The sequence below is a fragment of the Ursus americanus genome, chromosome 18 (assembly GCF_024610735.1).
Source record: "Ursus americanus isolate L20-20 chromosome 18, mUrsAme1.1.p, whole genome shotgun sequence".
Taxonomy (NCBI): Eukaryota; Metazoa; Chordata; class Mammalia; order Carnivora; family Ursidae; genus Ursus; species Ursus americanus.
Window position 1 is genome coordinate 36505310 of NC_142144.1, and position 17900 is coordinate 36523209.

Sequence of the window (17900 nt, forward strand, 5' to 3'; positions counted from 1 at the left end):
GATCCTGGCGTTCTGGGATCGAGCCCCACATCAGGCTCCTCTGCTGAGAGCCTGCTTCTTCCTCTCCCACTCCCCCTGCTTGTGTTCCCTCTCTCGCTGGCTGTCTCTCTCTCTGTCAAATAAAATCTTAAAAAATAATAATAATAAAATAGTAAAATAAATAAATAAAGTTTTTATAGAAGAGACACCTGCGTGGCTCAGTCGATTAAGCATCTGCCTTCAGCTCAGGGCATGATCCCAGGGTCCTGGGATGGAGTCCCACATCAGGCTCCTTGCTTAGTGGGGAGCCTGCTTCTCTCTCTTCTGCTCCTCCCCTGCTTGTGCTCACCTGCATGCTCTCTCTCTGGAAATAAATAAGATGTTTTTTAAAAAAAGTTTTTACAGAAAAATATAGGCACTGGCATAACCCAAAAATTTTTGAAAAAGAATAGCAAAGTTTAGATCATACTCTTGATTTCAAAAGTTACTTTATTTATTTATTTGAGGGGGGAAGAGGAGAAGAGGGAGAGAGGGAATCTTTTTGGGAGAGAAAGGGAGAGAATCTTAAGTAGGCTCCTCACCCAGCATGGAGCACAACACGGGGGTTGATCTCATGACCCTGATGAACTGAGCCACCCAGGCGCCCCTTGAAAAGTTACTCTAAAGCTACAATAATCTGTGGATTTGGTAAAAGCATTGAGACTGATCAATTATGTGATAGCAGATCAGGAAATAAACCCACAGATATATGGCTAATTAATTGATTTAGGACAACAGTTTCAAGGCAGTTCAGTGGTATATATTATACTGTCCTGCACAAAAAAAATAACATCAAGTAGGTAATAGTTCTAAATATGAAACCTGAAAGGACAGCTTCTAAAGAAAACACGGGCAAATCTTAGGCCACCTTGGGTTAGTCAAGATTTCTTATACAGGCACAATAAGCATGAATTATAAAAGAAAAACTTGGTTCTTAAGAATAAAATTAAGATGAAAGGACAAGGCATAATTTAGGAGGAAATATTTGTAAAACTCCCATTTTTAATTTAAGTAATCTCTCCACCCAGCATGGGGCTTGAACTTGCAACCTAGAGATCAAGAGTCACATGCTCAACCAACTGAGCCAGCCAGACACCCCCAAACCCCCATTCAAAAAGGGATTTGTATACAGAATATATGAAGAATTCTTACAACTCATAAGTAACCCAATCCCAATAAAATAAATGAGCAATTAAAAATGAACAAAAAATGAAAAAGTTGTGGAAATGGGTAGTGGTGTTGGTTTGTATAACATTGTGCATATACTTACTGGTAATGAGTTTTACACTTAAGGGATAACATGGTTTTTTGCACACACACAAAAAAGTGTGTTTAAGTGTATTTTACCAAAATAAAAAGATAACCTAGAACTATACATACTTTGTATCTATTCCAGTTTTTTTATTGTTGTACTGTAATTATAGGGCATGTAATCATTAGGATGGTGGATAACTTCTTGTGAATCTGTAGTTATTTCAAAATAAAAAGTTAATAAAAAATACGCAAAAGATTTGAACAGATACTTCAAAGAGGAAGATAAAAATATGCTCATTATCGTTGGTCATAGGAGAAATACAAATTAAAACCATAATAGGTTACCACTTTTCATTCATAAAAATGGCTTTAGAGGGGCACCTGACTGGCTCAGTCAGTAGAGCACGTGACTCTTGATCTTGGGGTTGTAGGTTCAAGCCTCATGTTGGGTGTAGAGGTTACTTTAAAAAAAAAAATGGATATAGATGGAAACTGACAATACCAAGTGTTAGTGAAGGTGGCAGAATAACTGGAACTCGTACATTCCTGGTGTGAAAGCATACATTCACAACACAGTCTTATTATCCCAACACTTGTTTTTTTATTGAAGAGGGATGAAAACATAGCCACACAAAAACCTGCGCAGAATGTAAAGCAGCTTTATTCATAACCTTTACTGATTTTGAAATCAGCTATTGAAACAATGTTGAATTAGTTGATTAACTGTTACTTTTCTTTTCTCTCATTCTGCCTCCTGCTCTTTTCCCTTCTGTCTTGTCTCTCTTTCCCCTGATTCTCATTTAGAGTAGTCAATTCCTTTCTAAAAAATAAGCAGACGTGTTTAATGCAGAACAGAGTTAAGTGATTCCGTTGATAGAGCCTGGCTATTTCTCTAGGGGCCTCATAGAGTGGCATTGTCACTGTTGAAAACACAGAGGTCCAACTCTAGCCCTCAGCCATAATTATAGGCTCAGAAACCTGATTTTTGACCAGATAATCCATTCCTTAGAAGCATTAACCTCCGTTAACCAAAATAGACCGAGGGCTAGTCAGAATGCTAATTTATTAAATTTAAACATACGATAAACAACTTGTTAAACATTGGAATGCTCATAACAAGCGGGAAGTGAGTTTGATGAACATGGGAATCTGAACAAGGGTAGTTGATGCAATTGAATGTTCAAAGGCCATCTGGCTAATGGGATTTATAGTTGAGTCACAGTGGGCTGTCAGAGTATGGATTGCAGTAAATTTTCTTCTCTGATGCACAGCATAGACTTAGCTTTGACGCTTTACTTGCTCTGTTTAAGTTGCTGACCAGTTTCTCTTTTGATGAATACCTTCATTATTTTAATATGTTAAGACCTTCCTTTGTACATTGATCTGCAGAGCTGGCATCAGATGTTCATAATGTAGCTCAGGATCTGCCAAACAGAAATTCTTATGGACTTAAAGGTATGGTTGTTTTAATTTAAAAACTTCCCTTAGTTACGAATCTTTTAAAATGGGGGTGCCTAGCTGGCTCAGTCTGCAGAGCATGCGACTTTTGATTTTGGGGTCATGAGTTCAAGCCGCATGTTGGGCACAGAGCTTACTTTAAAAAAAAAAAAAAAGAAACTTCTAAAATGCTTACAATATCTTCCGTTTTAATCAAGGCTAGCTAAGAAAACATCAGGTGAAAATCGTAAAAACTATATTTTTGGAGCTACTTGATTAAATAACAGCTTTTGATTATGGAAGTGTTTTACAGATTGGCCTTCAAGGCAGTATAGATTTTTACCTCATCATTTTCCTTTTTCCTGTGTGGCTGCCTTATATGTGCTCTTAATAGAGGGCTAACATCAAGTTAAATTGAACATAAAGCATGCACCTCAAATTTATTGTTTTAAGCTGAAAATAAGTTCATGTTACTGACATTTTCCCATAGTTTGAGGTGTAGGTTTGTAGGTCTATAATGGGGACCAAAGTGTTACTGTAAAATTTTAATATTTTAAATAGGATTAGGACTTGAACCTGTATTCATCTATATGTAATGTCTCATAATTTTTATATTCTGTATATTTAAGATGGGTTACTGCAATAGTTGGCCCTGATTTCTGATAAGGGGCTATCTCCTCTGTTGCCTGACATACCCCCTTCTACTTGTAACTATATACATGGTCTTCTGCCAATTATTGAATGTACTCCGATTCTGACTATATTTTCCATGTCTAAATTTGTGTTTTAATTATTTTCAAAATACCCCGTCTCTTAAGTGTTAGACCAATCTCTACATCATGTATATGAAGGCGTGCTTTAACTTAGTACCGTTGACTACATTTAAAATGATCACAATAGTAAATTTTATGAGTATTTTACCACAACTTAAAATTTTTTGGAAAAGAACGTATGTTGTAAACTTTAGGATGTTTTTAATATTTTATATAGAGGGTTTTTTAACGCCTCATCGTTATTTTTCTCCTTTGGAATATCCCTTCTTTATATGTATCTTTCCAACTATATTCCAACTTTTAAGATTTTTTTTTTTTTAAGATTTTATTTTTAAGTAATCTCTACACCCAATGTGGGGCTTTACCTTAGAACCCCAAGATCAGGAATCCCATGCTCTACCGACCCTTATAGCTAGGTGCCCCTGTTTTCTGTTTCTTGATTAGAATGTTCCTAAAACTGCTTAGGTGGAGCCTCAGCTTTTCGTAAAATCTGTTAAGCTTGAGAATACTGTCTCCTATGATGAATTCGACAGCGTGAGCATATGGTAGGTTGCATGGAGGTGGCACCAAGAAAACACTGTGTACTGGCCATCCTTTAAATTAATCTAATTGTGTCCTTTTAAAAAACTATACATTTACTTAGAGAAGTCTCGAAGGAGATATATTCAAAGATTGGAGATGATGTATTATTAGTACCTAGAAGAAAGTCATACTGCAGAAGGAATATAAGAGTGGAGAGTAGGTAGATGGCTTGCTTTAGATTTATTTAGCTTTGTGTATAGGGTGACTCTAAGAAGGCTGTGCAGAGGTCTTAGAGAACAAGTTTTCGGTACTGATTTCTGGCTGGGACTAATTGCACCTTTTGTTTTTTTCACTTAGACTAGAACTTTTTTCTAGTTTTAAGAACATATTTTAACTCAGAGAGAGGTTTTGGGACCACGTAAATTCATACTTGTTTTATGACCTTCATGGAAAAATTATGGAAACCATTACAAGGTATGATGAGTGAACATGTACAAAGGATCAGATTGTCAGTTCAGATCTTTCTCTGTGAATCTTTATAGTTATTTCACGGATACATGCAATTGAGAGGCACAGAAGAACAAGGAGTGCCTGTGTCCACGTCCTTCCTTCCTATAATATATATGCCCTATGATCCACAATAATAGATGAAGTTTATCAGTGACGGGTGTAGGTTTCTCATAGCAGGGAATATTTTCATGTTTGAAAAATCTCCCATGTAATAGCGTATCTTAGGTGATATTTTATAGGGAGCCATACTGCATAAATTCATCAATTATATGTTTGCCATAACCAGTCCTAAACTAGGGACATCCAAACAAAAGCATTCCATAGAGAAGGACTCTTTTCCTAGGTAATACCATTATTTATTTATGAGGCAGCTGGTTATTAGGTTATTGACCTGATTCCAAGGAGATTAGATCTGGTTACCTGTCTTTTTTTCTCAAGAGTGTTCCCTCGTTTCTCTTCCTTTTGTCCTCTCCACACACAGACCTCATTGTAAGTCAGATGCTCAGCTCATTTCTTCCTGTTGGAAGGAACAAAAACATTCACAGTTTCACTTCCTGGGGGTAGTTATAGTTGATATCTTGGTATATTTTCTTTCAAAACCATTTTCTCTGGGTATGTATTTGCATGTATAGTTTAAAATAATGGGTCTTACTTATACAGGATCTCTGAATACTAAAGTCAGCATTTCTGGACACAAATGCTTTTTAAAAAAATTTTTTTAAAAAAAGATTTTATTTGAGAGAGAGAGAGAAGGAGCAGGGGGAGGGACTGAGGGAGAGGGAGTAGCAGACTCTCTCTGCTCAGCAGGGGGCCTGACTTGGGGCTTGATCCCAGGACTCCGGGATCATGACCTGAGCCGAAGGCAGACACCGACTGAGCCACGCAGGTGCCCCCACAAATGCTTTCTTTTTAAAGCACTAAATTATTTGATAATGTTTGTTCTGTAACAATTGTTTGAGCAGATCCTCTGGACCTAATCAGAAATTATAGCACCATACTTTATGTGAGCAGGACTAACCTTTGCTGGAGATCTATTAGGAAACCATAGAATGGAACAAATAGCTTATAAAAAGGATGCTTCTGTAAATTCAGTAATTCAGTAATCTACTTGAAATTAGGGGCCAAGGCAGACCAGCCTCATAATGAATTTTGTTCTGTTTTAAATTTTATGTATCATAAGGATCTCACTGTGTGTACTTGTGCTGTGTTCGTCCTTTCTTACGCGTGGCAGAATTACTTGAATATGATCTATACTGATGCAAAATCAGTTTGAGAAATTGCTTTGAGTTTGTGGATAGTACCTAGCTAAGTTGGTATTTGACAACATGACATTGAGAGTAGATCAGGAGCTTCATATTTCTCGGATTGTGAACTAAGTTACTGATGAGATACATGACACATCTTGTGCAGTATACAACAGAATTATTTGGAGTAAGATAGTATTTGGCTTTGTGATGTAAACTATGATTATTGTCAACAGGAGCCTGGAAGAATTCTGTGGAAGAGTGGACAACAGATGACTGGACTGAGGATGTAAGTATTCAACATCAGATTAGATCTGTCTTCCTTTTGGTTTCTGATAGGCGCATGCATTTCTTGAAGAACGCTGGAGACATGTTATAGTTGTTCATAGCTCCTTTTCAGATATCTATGGTTATCATGTTTTTCAACAAATGTTTCTCAGAAGGAAGTTGATGTTTTGTGATTTTTAAGAAATTTAGTTTTAAAGCATCCACTTAAAAATGACCAGTTGTAAAACAGGACTGAAATAATTTTTTAGCTTATCTTTTGTTTTGTTTGTTCTTTTAAAAAATTTTTTAAGTTCTTTAAATTTTTAAAGATTTCATTTATTTGAGCAAGCGAGCGAGCGAGAGCTCAAGCAGAGGGAGGGATAGAGGGAAAGGGAAAAGCAGGCCCCCTGCTAAGCAGGGGGCCCGATGTGGGACTCCATCCCAGGACCCCGGGATCATGACCTGAGCTGAAGTTAGATGCTTAACCGACTAAGCCACCCAGGTGCCCCTTGTTTGTTCTGATAACCAACTGATGATATTGCCCTGACCTGTTTATTTTTTATAACATTTTTATTAGTGGAGATAGTGTTTGGGTCACAGCTGAAATTAACCTGAATAAGTGATTCTGGTTCTAGGCCCAACCCCTTTTTCTTAAGATTAGACTAGCTCTTTTTATATTCATTTTATTCCATAGACATTTTGAGTGTACTATACTAGCTCTGATAGCATTGATCTATAACTCTGGGCTTAGCATAAGATATTCTTTGATTAAAAAAAAGACTTAAAATGTAACTGAACTAGTAGCCTTGTACCATATTTTATACCATTTTTCTGTTTGACTCTCAAGCTCCAGAGCATGTATATGTACATGATAGAGAGCTGACATTGTGCGGGAGAGAATAAAGAGGTTATAAGTATCGACCTTTATTATTTATTTATTTAAATGATGGGTTTTAAATTTATTTTTAAGTAATGTCTACATCCAGTATGGGGCTCAAACTCACGACCCCAAGACCCAAGAGTTGTATACTCTACCAACTGAGCCAGCCAGGTGCCCCAAGTATTGACCTTTAATATCACATAAAGTGCCCCAGACTTTGAAAATTTTTTTTCTTGAGTTTCCCCCCTTTACCATTTTGTTTTAACAAGTATATTTTTATTTATTATTATTTTATAAGTATATATATTTTAAAGATTTTATTTATTTAGAGAGAGCGAGCAGGGAGGGGGCAGAGGGAGAGGGACAAGCAGACTCCCAGGACCCTGGGTTCATAAACTGAGCCGAAGTCAGATGCTTAACAGACTGAGCCATCCAGGAGCCCCTACAAGTATATTTTTAAAGAACTAAGTTATGGGGGCGCCTGGGTAGCACAGTCGTTAAGCGTCTGCCTTTGGCTTAGGGCGTGATCCCGGCGTTCCGGGATCGAGTCCCACATCGGGCTCCTCCGCTGGGAGCCTGCTTCTTCTCCCACTCCCCTGCTGTGTTCCCTCTCTTGCTGGCTGTCTCTCTGTCACATAAATAAATAAAATATTAAAAAAAAAAAAAAGAACTAAGTTATGCCACCCCTGTCCTGCTGTGAAGCAGTATTATGTCTGGTTTGTTAGTGAGCAAAATGGATAGAGTATGAGGAAGGAAGACTATAATAGAGATGCTCGTTTGATTAAGATATAAGGTATATATTCACTTCTGCCGTATACTAACCATAACTCCTTGGGGTATGATGTCACCAGGCTCTGTGGTACTGGTTATACGAGGATGCTGGACTAGATGGGTGGTTACTTGAATCAGTGGAGGAATGGGTACCAGTGATGAAAGAAGACAGAGTGAGCCGCCTGTGGGCACTTTACCTTATTTCAAACAGAGCTGTCCAACTTTTAAATGTTTTTTGTTACTAGAATTTTTGCTAAGGGTTTGTTGGGAGAGAAAAAATTTCCAGTGCTAGAAGCTTTAGATCTCTTTGGCTCCTGTCTGGGTGAGCAGGCAGGTGAGAAAATCAGCAGGGGATTCAGAATGCAAAAGGCCATGGGGCGCTTGGGCGCTCAGTCGGTTAAGTGGCTTCGACTCATGTCATGATCCTAGCGTCCTGGGATCGTCCTCTGCATTCGGCTCCCTGCTCAACTGGGGGTCTGCTCCCTCCCCCTCTCTTGTGCTTTTGCTTGCTGTCTCTCTCTCTCCTTCTCATTCTCCCTCTCAAATAAATAAAAATAAAATCAAAGTCTTAAAAAAAAAGAATGAAAAAGGCCTGTGTTCAAATTCTAGCTGAGCTGACCTGTTGACTTCAAGTGATGGTTCTTCCCTTACTGAGCCCTTTCCTTACTATCAGCATAACGAGTATCGTAACCGTTGTCCTGCCTTTCTGTTAGTTGTTCTGTGGGTCAGATGAGGTCTTTCAATGAATGCTGCTAACAAGCAGTTCAAATGTACACACATAGAGATTAATATTCTGCTGGAGAGCCCATATTATATCACAGTATAATTAGTAATTAGTGAAAAGAATTAGCATAGGAAATTTGGATGTCTTTTCTCAGAAATTATCAAAAAAAATTTAAAACTTTTCTGAGTTGATATAAAATAATGGTGTTTGAAACATGAGTAATCTAAGGTGCAAATCGAAAATTCCTTGTAGAGCTTAGAACAATAACTGTTGGGTTGTCTGGGTGGCTCAGTCCATTAAGTGTTAGACTCTTGGTTTTGGCTCAGGTCATGATCTCAGGGTGGTGAGATTGAGCCCTGAGTTGGTCTCCACATTCAGCAGGGTGTCTGCTTGAGATTCCCCCCACCACACACTCACTTTCTCTCTCTCAAATAAATAAGTAAATCTTTAAAAAAAAAACAAACTAAAAAAACAGCAATAACTATTAACCCTTCCCTCCCCACTCCTTTTTTTCCCTCTAAGTAATTTTTGCATTCAACATAGGGCTTGAACCTACGACCCCAAGTCAAAGAGTTGCATGCTCTACTGACTGAGCCAGCCAGGCTGCCCTGAGGAGCAGCCACTTTAAATAATTTTTATGTATGTTCTTCTGATTTTTTTCTTTTCACAGATTTTGAAATATGGCTTGTGTCTTTTGAAATCTGAGAATGCTTACTTTTTACATACTTTTTTTTTTTTAAGATTTTATTTTTAAGTAGCTTCTACATCCAACATGAGGCTTGAACTCACGACCCTGAAACCGAGTCACACGCTTTACTGACTGAGCCAACAGGTGCCCCTCTCCTTTATTTAGACAATAGAGAAGGATGAAACCATTTAATTTTCTGTATTCTACCAGGGTTAAATAGGATGTCAGTGATTAATGTTCTCATTTACTTTGAACTGATTAATATTTTTGTGGCTTTGGATCTACTTATCATTCCTTTTCTTTTCTTTTTTTTTTTTAAAAGATTTTATTTATTTATTTGACAGAGAGAGAGACAGCCAGGGTGAGAGGGAACACAAGCAGGGGGAGTGGGAGAGGAAGAAGCAGGCTCCCAGTGGGGCAGGGAGCCTGATGCGGAGCTCGATCCCAGGACCCTGGGATCAGGCCCTGAGCCAAAGGCAGACGCTTAACAACTGAGCCACCCAGGTGCCCCTACTGTATCATTCCTTTTCACAGTTACTCCTTTATTGCTTTTCTCTGTGTCTTATAGAATCTTACATATTAAATAGAGTTAAGGCAAAAATGGATTCCTTGGGGACTCTTTAAGATACTACCTTGGAATAGAGTGCAGTGTAAGCCCTTCTTGTTGAAACAGTAATCTTTTCGGCACTTTTTGTTTTTATAGAAAATGAACACCTACTATCTGCTCTGCCCCTGCCAGAATATTATTAATATGTGAGGCAACCTGATTTTTATATGATGTTTCAGAGTTCTGAGACCATTAGAGTTTATAAGTATTAAATCAGTCTTTGGAAAGGATTTTCTGCAGTTTCTCATGTTATTTCATTAGATCAACATTTTTCAGCCTTTAAAAGCTCTCATACTCTGCTTTGAAAATGTGAAAAGAGCCTACATTTCAATAATGTGAGTTGAGATTTCAAAAAATCTTATCCTGGGCACCTTAAAACTTAAAAGGCCATTTAGACAATACATATAAATCTAAAATAATTGTATCCACTGAAAAAAAGACCAGAAAAGATTGTGTATTTTAAAATTCCACTTAAAATTCTAGAAATTACAACATTAATCTGTAGTGACAGAAAAAACATTGGTGGTTGCTTGGGGACTAAGGTAAGTGGTAGGAGAGATTGATTACATATGGACAGGAGCAAACTTTTGGGATAAATATGTTCATTGTCTTGATTTTGTGATGATTTCATGGGGATATTCCTATGATAAAACTTCAATTATTTGGTTTGAACATTTGCAGACTATTGAATGTGATATAACCTCAACAAAGTTGTTTTTATATAAAAACAGGGAAACCTATGACATAATAATAAAAAAGAAATACAGATTACTAGTAAAGAAAACACTAAAGCCATCTGTTTTGGGGGAAAGAAAATGTCAGGTTTTTTGCCCTTCCAAACTTTTGGCATTTGTGGTGGTTTTACTGGTATTCTCATTTTATGTAATGTCAAATAGAGTAGTGTGACTAGGACTTGAACCCTGGTCTGACTTAACTTCGTTGTTCCGCTGTTTTGAAATCCTTTTTATGGGTTTTCCAATCTAAAATTACCTTCACCTGAAGAATATTACTTGTCATGATCACTTAATGTATTTCCTTTCTTTTAGACTATTTTTTTGGGTGAGGTATAACAGGAGTACTGGTGACTAAAAATTGTCAGGAATTTGATACATTTTTGGTTTTACATTCTATAAATAAAAAAAGCAAAATATTTTTTTAATTCCTTCCTGAACAGCTTTCTGAAACGAAGGTCTTCACTGCCTCAGCTGTTCCAGCAGAGAATCATGTCACACCTGGGCAAAGGTAAACAACTTTTGTCACCTTTTGTTTGTTCTTCAAAGCATAATTTAAATTTCTTGCTCAGGAGATTTGTTTTGGGTCTTAGATCTCTATTTTTTTCCTTTGCTTGAATCTCTTTCTGTTTTTACCCTTTTTCCTTCTAAGACTTTGTTTTATCCCTAACCTTCCCTGTGAGCTGACAGTGTCCATCATTTTCTAATTATTGTATCCTCTGATGAATTAAAATAGCAGTTGTATTTGTGATTTGTTATCATTTCTGATAGAGATTATGTTAAACCTATTTAATTTAAAACAATTTTAAAAGATTTTTTTAAGTAATCTCTTCCCAATGTGGAGCTCAGACTCACAACCCCAGGATCAAGAGTTTCAGGCTCCACCGACTGAGCCATCCAGGTTGGCTAAATAATATTAAGCTTATTTAATAATGTTAAACTTACTTAATGGTTGTTCGTTTTCACTTTTGTAAATATATTGTTTTTTGACAGATGAACTGAATATAAAATATCCTTTGGTTTCTATGTATAATACCGTTTATTTAGATCTTCTGAGGCTAATACAACTTCGCATTTTATATGGGCTCTCCTAGTTTTAATCTAGTCTCCTAGATTACAGAAAAGGAAGGAATTTTCTGAAAAATAGAAACAGTATATACAGAACTGAATTCTTGAAAAGCATTTTATTTACATCCTAGTTTCTATAATAACTAAAAAAACCCTTTGATTATTGTTTCAAAATGTAATGATCTAGGAGGATTAAAGCCTTTCTATGTATGACCCCTGAGAATTGAAGGAAATTTTGAACCTGACACGCTTTGTTTCCTGCTAAATGAGATGGTTATAAGACTTCATTATAGGGAAATAAAAATGAACAAAGGTTTTGTGAATTGCTCAGAATTTCTTATTAAATGGATATAACTTCCTTATTGTATTCATTACTTAATTTCATAGGATCATTTTCATTTAAAAAAAACTATGAAGCCCCCTCTCCTCCTCACTGAAACAGGAGGAAAGCATAGGACCAGAGGTCACAATTGGGCACGGGAAGGCATTTTTCAAAAAAAAAAAAAAAAAAAAAAATATATATATATATATATATATATGTAGGAGAAGTAGACTTTAATGGTTATTTTTCAGAAGACAGTGCTGCCCTGTTTTTAGGCAAACACCGTATCAGTCTTTTAGAATAGAACGTGCTGTGCTTTTTGTGATAATGTAACTTTTGAGGTGGGTTATATGTAAAATACCCTGGATTTATATCCCTGGAATTAGGATATCATAAGTTAGAACATTACCTCGGGATCCAAAATACTAGTCTGGGACTTCAACCTGGTTATGGGAAATCAAGAGTGAGTAGTACATAAGGAGAGGAACTCAGGCCTAGGAACTTTGCTCTTTAGATATTACTGGGCCGTGAATTATTTGACCTCCCAGAGTCTGCCTCACCTGCATGGCGAGCATTTCAGACAGGAGAACTGACTGGAAACTGGTCTTTGAGAGGGTTTAATGAAGCAGATTACCATGTTAGCTAATCCTGAGCACCTTGCAGGTTCCGTGGAGAAGAGTTAGTAGCTCACTCACGTGTCAGGTAGTATAGATCTAGAAGGTCATTTCTTCCTCATGCTTTTAGGTTTTCAGGCCATAATTCTCAGGGTGCAATACCTATTCTTCTGGGGACATAAAAGAGTTGTGGTTAAGAGAGTATTTTGTGCATATTTTATATATTGCATGTTTTTTCCCTGAATATTTTTTTTTAAATTCATTTGACAGAACACAAGCAGGGGGAGCAGCAGGCAGAGGGAGAGGGAGAAGCAGACTTGATATGGGCACGATCCCACCTGAGCCAAAGGCTGATGCTTAACTGACTGAGCCACCCAGGAGTCCCTTCCTGAATATTTAAGAGTGAAAATTATTGGAGATTTTTATAAACTTAAATATATTATAGCTTAGAATGCAGAACTCACAGGGATATTTATGATAAATGGGAAAGTGCTTGAATTGTCTACCATGGCTGTGTTTCTTCCCCCAAAATAGGAATTCACTCTCCTTGAAGCAAATTTAAGAAACATTGGTTCTGAGTAATGAAGGGGGCAAAATATTTTACAGAAAATGAGCCAAACTTCAGAAAATTGTGTACTCATTTGCTCCAGGTTTCCAAATCAGTTGTTATTGTGCTATTTCTGTGGAACTGTCTTGATGCACCCTCTCATTTCTCTTCTCTGCCAAGCCCTGCTTTAGTCTCTGTGGCTTCATATGCTTTATTTATTTTTATTTTTATTTTTTTATTAATGCTGTCCTTGGCTCTTTTAAACTCCAGTTTCCAAAGATTTTCCTCACTTAGATAATTTTTAACATGAATTTACTCTATATTGATTCACTTCTCAAGTTCATTGTTGATAAGGTTCGCTTTTGACTCGTTCCTCATTTGCTTTTTGTCTGCTTAGCATTGATCTGGTAGCCTTGCTCCAGAAGCCTGTTCCTCCCAATCAAGCCTCAGAAGTCAGCTCCTTTGAAACTTCCCAACAGCAGGGCTTTGGTCAAGCCCTTGTCTTCACAAATTCTCAGCACAACAATCAGATGGCACCAGGGACTGGCAGCTCCACTGCTGTCAACTCCTATTCTCCTCAGAGTCTGGTAACTCACTTTTATTTTAGTATGGGATTTGAAGGAATGTACCCGTAAGCAAATGTATTCTAAAATGACACATGCTTTCTAATTATTTTCAAAATATAAACATATCTGCAGTATATCTCAGTCCAGAAAACAATGATGTGATAATTTCCAAGCACATATCTGATGATTCCGTGTGGAATTCAGCTACTCTGAGTTTTCTGGACAAAGATAAAAAATACTTCTTTATGGTTAGTTGAAATCTTAAGTTCTAATCACTCAGGCATCCTTCTTATTAATAATTTTTTCTTCAATTTTGTTTGAAAGTCTGTACTTAACAACATTAAAATTTTCATTTGTTTTCCAATTCAGTTAAATGCAAATGTTTGTCAGAATTGGCTTGCTAAAATCATGCTAAAACAATTTCTCCAAGTCTGCCTAGGTGCTTGTATTTTTTGCATTTTTATTTGTTTTGTTATTTGTAAAAGTATACTTTTTCTTAACATGCCACACTATTGGAGGCCCTTACAATATGGATGTGTTTTCATGAAAACAGGGGCATCTACTGCTTGCATATCTGGCTTTAACTTCCCGTGAGAATTTAGCGCCTATCAGAAAGGACTCCAGGAACTGATAGAAAGGGATATGAAGATAGGCTGATGGGAATAAAATCTTAGAGCATAGAATGTCAAAGAATGTAGCTTCAGAATGGTGAACTGAAGGCCCTAACTGTAGGCAGTTCTCAGTTGGCAGTGGGGGGTTTTGGGGGGGCTTGGAATACCTCCATACATAGATCCACAGCTTTCACTAGTGGTAATTATTTTGGTTCATTTGCTGAGTTTACCTGAAATCTGTGGTTGAGAAACAGAATTTCTTATGGTATTATCTTTTTCCCCTACTCGATTCATAAATCATTTGCTGAACCCTAGTAAAATGGAGAATTAAACGTATAAACTTTTCATTGCTGTCTTCTACTCCACAGAGACACATCACGTCATGTATAACTGGCTTGGGAACTTGGCATTTTTAGTGTCATTGATGATTATGTATGAGAGGGTGTCAGTGCTTGAAGGAGGACAGCCCAAGGCATGGTGCTGCCTCTATTTTGAGAGGGTCTAATAGTACCCTCAAGGTTTTTGGGGTTTTGTTTTGTTTTGTTTGTTTTGTTCTTGTTATTGTGGTGGTTTTTTTAATTTAATTTTTTTTAAGTAATCTCTACACCCAGTGTGGGGCTCGAACTTACAACTCTGAGATCAAGAGCCGCATGTTCGACTGACAGAGCCAGCCAGGCGCCCCAGTACCCTCAAGTTTTGATTGAACCATTCCTGTCCTTTCCTCTTTTGCCTTTCCATCTGCTTCTGGTATGCCGATGTAATGTCTAGGCTGACCTGCTGGAATCTTAGCCAGGACACTCAGCACATAGGTAGGACATGAGGGGGGGTTTTTTGTTTGTTTGTTTTTTTTTAACAGTGCCTTCAGGTGTTTGCTTTTCATATTGAACAACACCTTGAGAAACTGAAACAGGTATTGTTTAGCATATTACAGCAGTGGTGCTCAACCTACTGTACTTTCATAATCAGTGGGGAACTTGAGTAAATAACAATAATAGTAATAATAATAAAAATAATGCTGGAGTCCACATAGACCAAATAAGTCAGAATCTTGGGGTTGCAAGTTGGGCACTTGTGTATGTTTGTGTATATGTGAGTGCATGCCTATTTGTGTATCAATACACATGTTGTTAAAGCCCCCATTGATTGTAGGTGAAATTGAGAAGTCCTGTGCTAAGTGTTAACCTGAAGCAAAGCGCTAGTCCTTGATTCAGTGATTCCATTGTGTTGCAAGGCACACAGAAAGTGCATTTAATAATATTAGCTGATGGCTGGATAGAGATCGGAAGAATAGAAGCATTTTCCTGGAAGCCTTTACTGAACAAGGGGGCTTGAACTGGGTTTTGTTGGATTCGTAGCAACATAAAACAGGTGTTTTGGACAGCATGAGGAAGGATTCTGGAGTAGTGATAATTAATGTTAGCAGATTCTGTGATTGATGTGCAATGACTGCTTACTGCCTAATGTTTTGCTCAGATTGGAGAATTTGAATTTCCTTGAAACAACTGGAATACTCCATGCCTTTGGATATTGTTAACATTATTATTTCAGCTTTCTATATCTGATTTCTTAAGAGAATGCAAGTCATATTTCTGTTTTTGACCTTTTAAATGGTTTCAAAAAGTGTGGGGGTTTTTTGTTTTGTTTTTTGGTGTTTTTTTAGATTTTATTTATTTATTAGAGAGAGCACCAGATGGGGGAGGGTCAGAGGGAGAAGCAGACTCCCCACTGAGCTGGAGCCCGATGTGGGACTCAGTCTTGGGACTCCGGGATCATGACCTGAGCTAAAGGCAGACGCTTAACCAACTGAGCCACCCACGCTTCCTCAAAAAGGTGTTTTTTGTTTTGTTTTGTTTTAATAAGTACCTTTTCAGAAACTGAGGGGTCTTGGTATGTAAAAATGCAGTTGATCTGCCACTGTGTTCACTAGTCCTAGGCTTTCATTTTCCTTGGGTCCTGTTTTCTTTAAATTTTGATGTAGTCGCAATACTTTATTTTTGCTTTTGCTTCCCTTGCCTTAGGAGACATATCTAGAAAAATGTAGCTATAGCCAATGTGAAAGAAATTACTGCCTAAGCTCTCTTCTAGGACTTTTATGGTTTCAGGTTTTACATTTAGGTCTTTAATCCATTCTGAGTTTATTTTTGTGAATGGTGGTTAGAAAGTGGTTCAGTTTCATTTTTTTACATGTATTATTCTCTTTGGCTCTTGGTATCTGACCTGACAGGATAGATGGAGGAGGTGTAACATTTTCTTTTGTATACTTACTTAAGGAGCATATTTGGTGTTTTTAGTCATTAAAACAACTTGAAATAAATGCAGCAGTGTCCAGGGTATCTGCTCAATACACAGATACCTCATGTGTAATTCATTGTCTGATTTTAGAATATTAACTTTTTAAGTAAGTGCTGCAACCTGCATTTAATTTTGCAGGATGACATGGCTGAACCGTTTCGTGATCAAACTTATAAACGTGATTACTGTTGTTCCATAATGTATTTTTATTTCTCAGGCTTATCTTTGTCATTTAATTCATGGTATTTATCTTTATTAAAAAACAGTGGTATTTTGTCTGTGAACTTGTGACATCACTTTTAAAAAGAAAGCAATGTCTTTTTGTTTTTTAAATTTTATTTATTTGATGGGGCACCTGGGTGGCTCAGTTGTTTAAGCAGCTGCCTTAGGTTCAGGTCACAATCCCGAGGTCCTGGGATCGAGCCCCGCATGGGGCTCCCTGCTCAGCAAGGAGCCTGCTTCTCCTCTTTCCTCTGCCTGCTGTTTCCCCTACTTGTGCTCTCTCTCTCTCTCTCTCTCTGTCAGATAAATTTTAAAAATCTTTATTCTTTAAAAAGATTTTATTTGAGAGAGAAAGAGAAAGAGCATGAGTTGGGGGTGGGGAGCAGAGGGAGAAGGAGAGGGAGAAACAAGAGTCCCCACTGAGCAAGGAGCCCAACAGCACAGGGCTCAAACCCAGGACCCCAGGACCCCAGGATCATGACCTGAGCTGAAGGCAGTGGCCTAACCAACTGAGCCCCTCAGGTGCCCCAAAAAGAAAGCAATGTTTTAATCCCAGGGAAAATATTCCCCTTCCCTTTAACTTCTTATATCTGAATCCAGAAGGATTGCTGGATTTAATCAGATTTGTTGTATGGTAATATTTTCACGTAGTATTTACTCATGTGAGTCTTATTGATTCAGATGTTCTAGGTTATCGTTTTTAAAGTTCTTGTGAAAATACTTGATGTGTTTAATGTTTGGAGTAGAGGTTTGTATTGCTGAGGGTTTTTGCTTTTTTTTCCTTTTAAAGTCATCCGTCCTTGGTTCAGGATTTGGAGAGCTTGCACCTTCCAAAATGGCAAACATCACCAGCTCCCAGATTTTGGATCAGTTGAAAGCTCCGAGTTTGGGCCAGTTTACCACTACCCCAAGTTCACAGCAGAATAGTACGAGTCCCCCCACAACCACTTCTTCTTGGGACCTCAAGCCCTCAACTTCCCAGTCCTCAGTCCTTAGTCATTTTGGTAAGTATACATTTTCTGTGGTGATTTGCCCCTAGTGAGGACATGCTAAACAGTAGCAGAGTGTATTGACTTGTGAACACTAATGTGGACTTTGTCCAGAGATGTTTCTTTTTAGTAGAATTTCTGTTGTGTTTGTGATTTAAATCAGATAGCAAATACCTGCCTTTATTTGTTATTATTATCAGTAGTGATAGTGGTAGTAGTACATATCTTGAAGAGATGTGTAAA

General features: G+C 37.5%; 1 protein-coding gene and 1 non-coding gene across 9 annotated transcripts in view; both read left to right on the top strand.

Moving 5' to 3' along the window:
- The window catches only part of UBAP2 (ubiquitin associated protein 2), a 116916-nt gene that overhangs the window by 76311 nt on the left and 22705 nt on the right, over positions 1-17900 (top strand). For 7 of the 8 annotated variants that reach the window (XM_087869591.1, XM_045780204.2, XM_045780206.2 and 4 more), the window contains 5 exons: positions 2662-2727; positions 5995-6047; positions 10870-10937; positions 13375-13564; positions 17459-17672. In XM_087869591.1, coding sequence (XP_087725717.1) covers positions 2662-2727; positions 5995-6047; positions 10870-10937; positions 13375-13564; positions 17459-17672 — 591 coding nt within the window. The remainder of the gene's footprint in view (positions 1-2661; positions 2728-5994; positions 6048-10869; positions 10938-13374; positions 13565-17458; positions 17673-17900) is intronic. The other variant, XM_087869593.1, reaches the window with a different exon arrangement.
- LOC123781389 (small nucleolar RNA SNORD121A) lies at positions 13685-13767 on the top strand. The gene has a single exon (XR_006776718.1). It is a non-coding gene; the product is annotated as a small nucleolar RNA SNORD121A (small nucleolar RNA).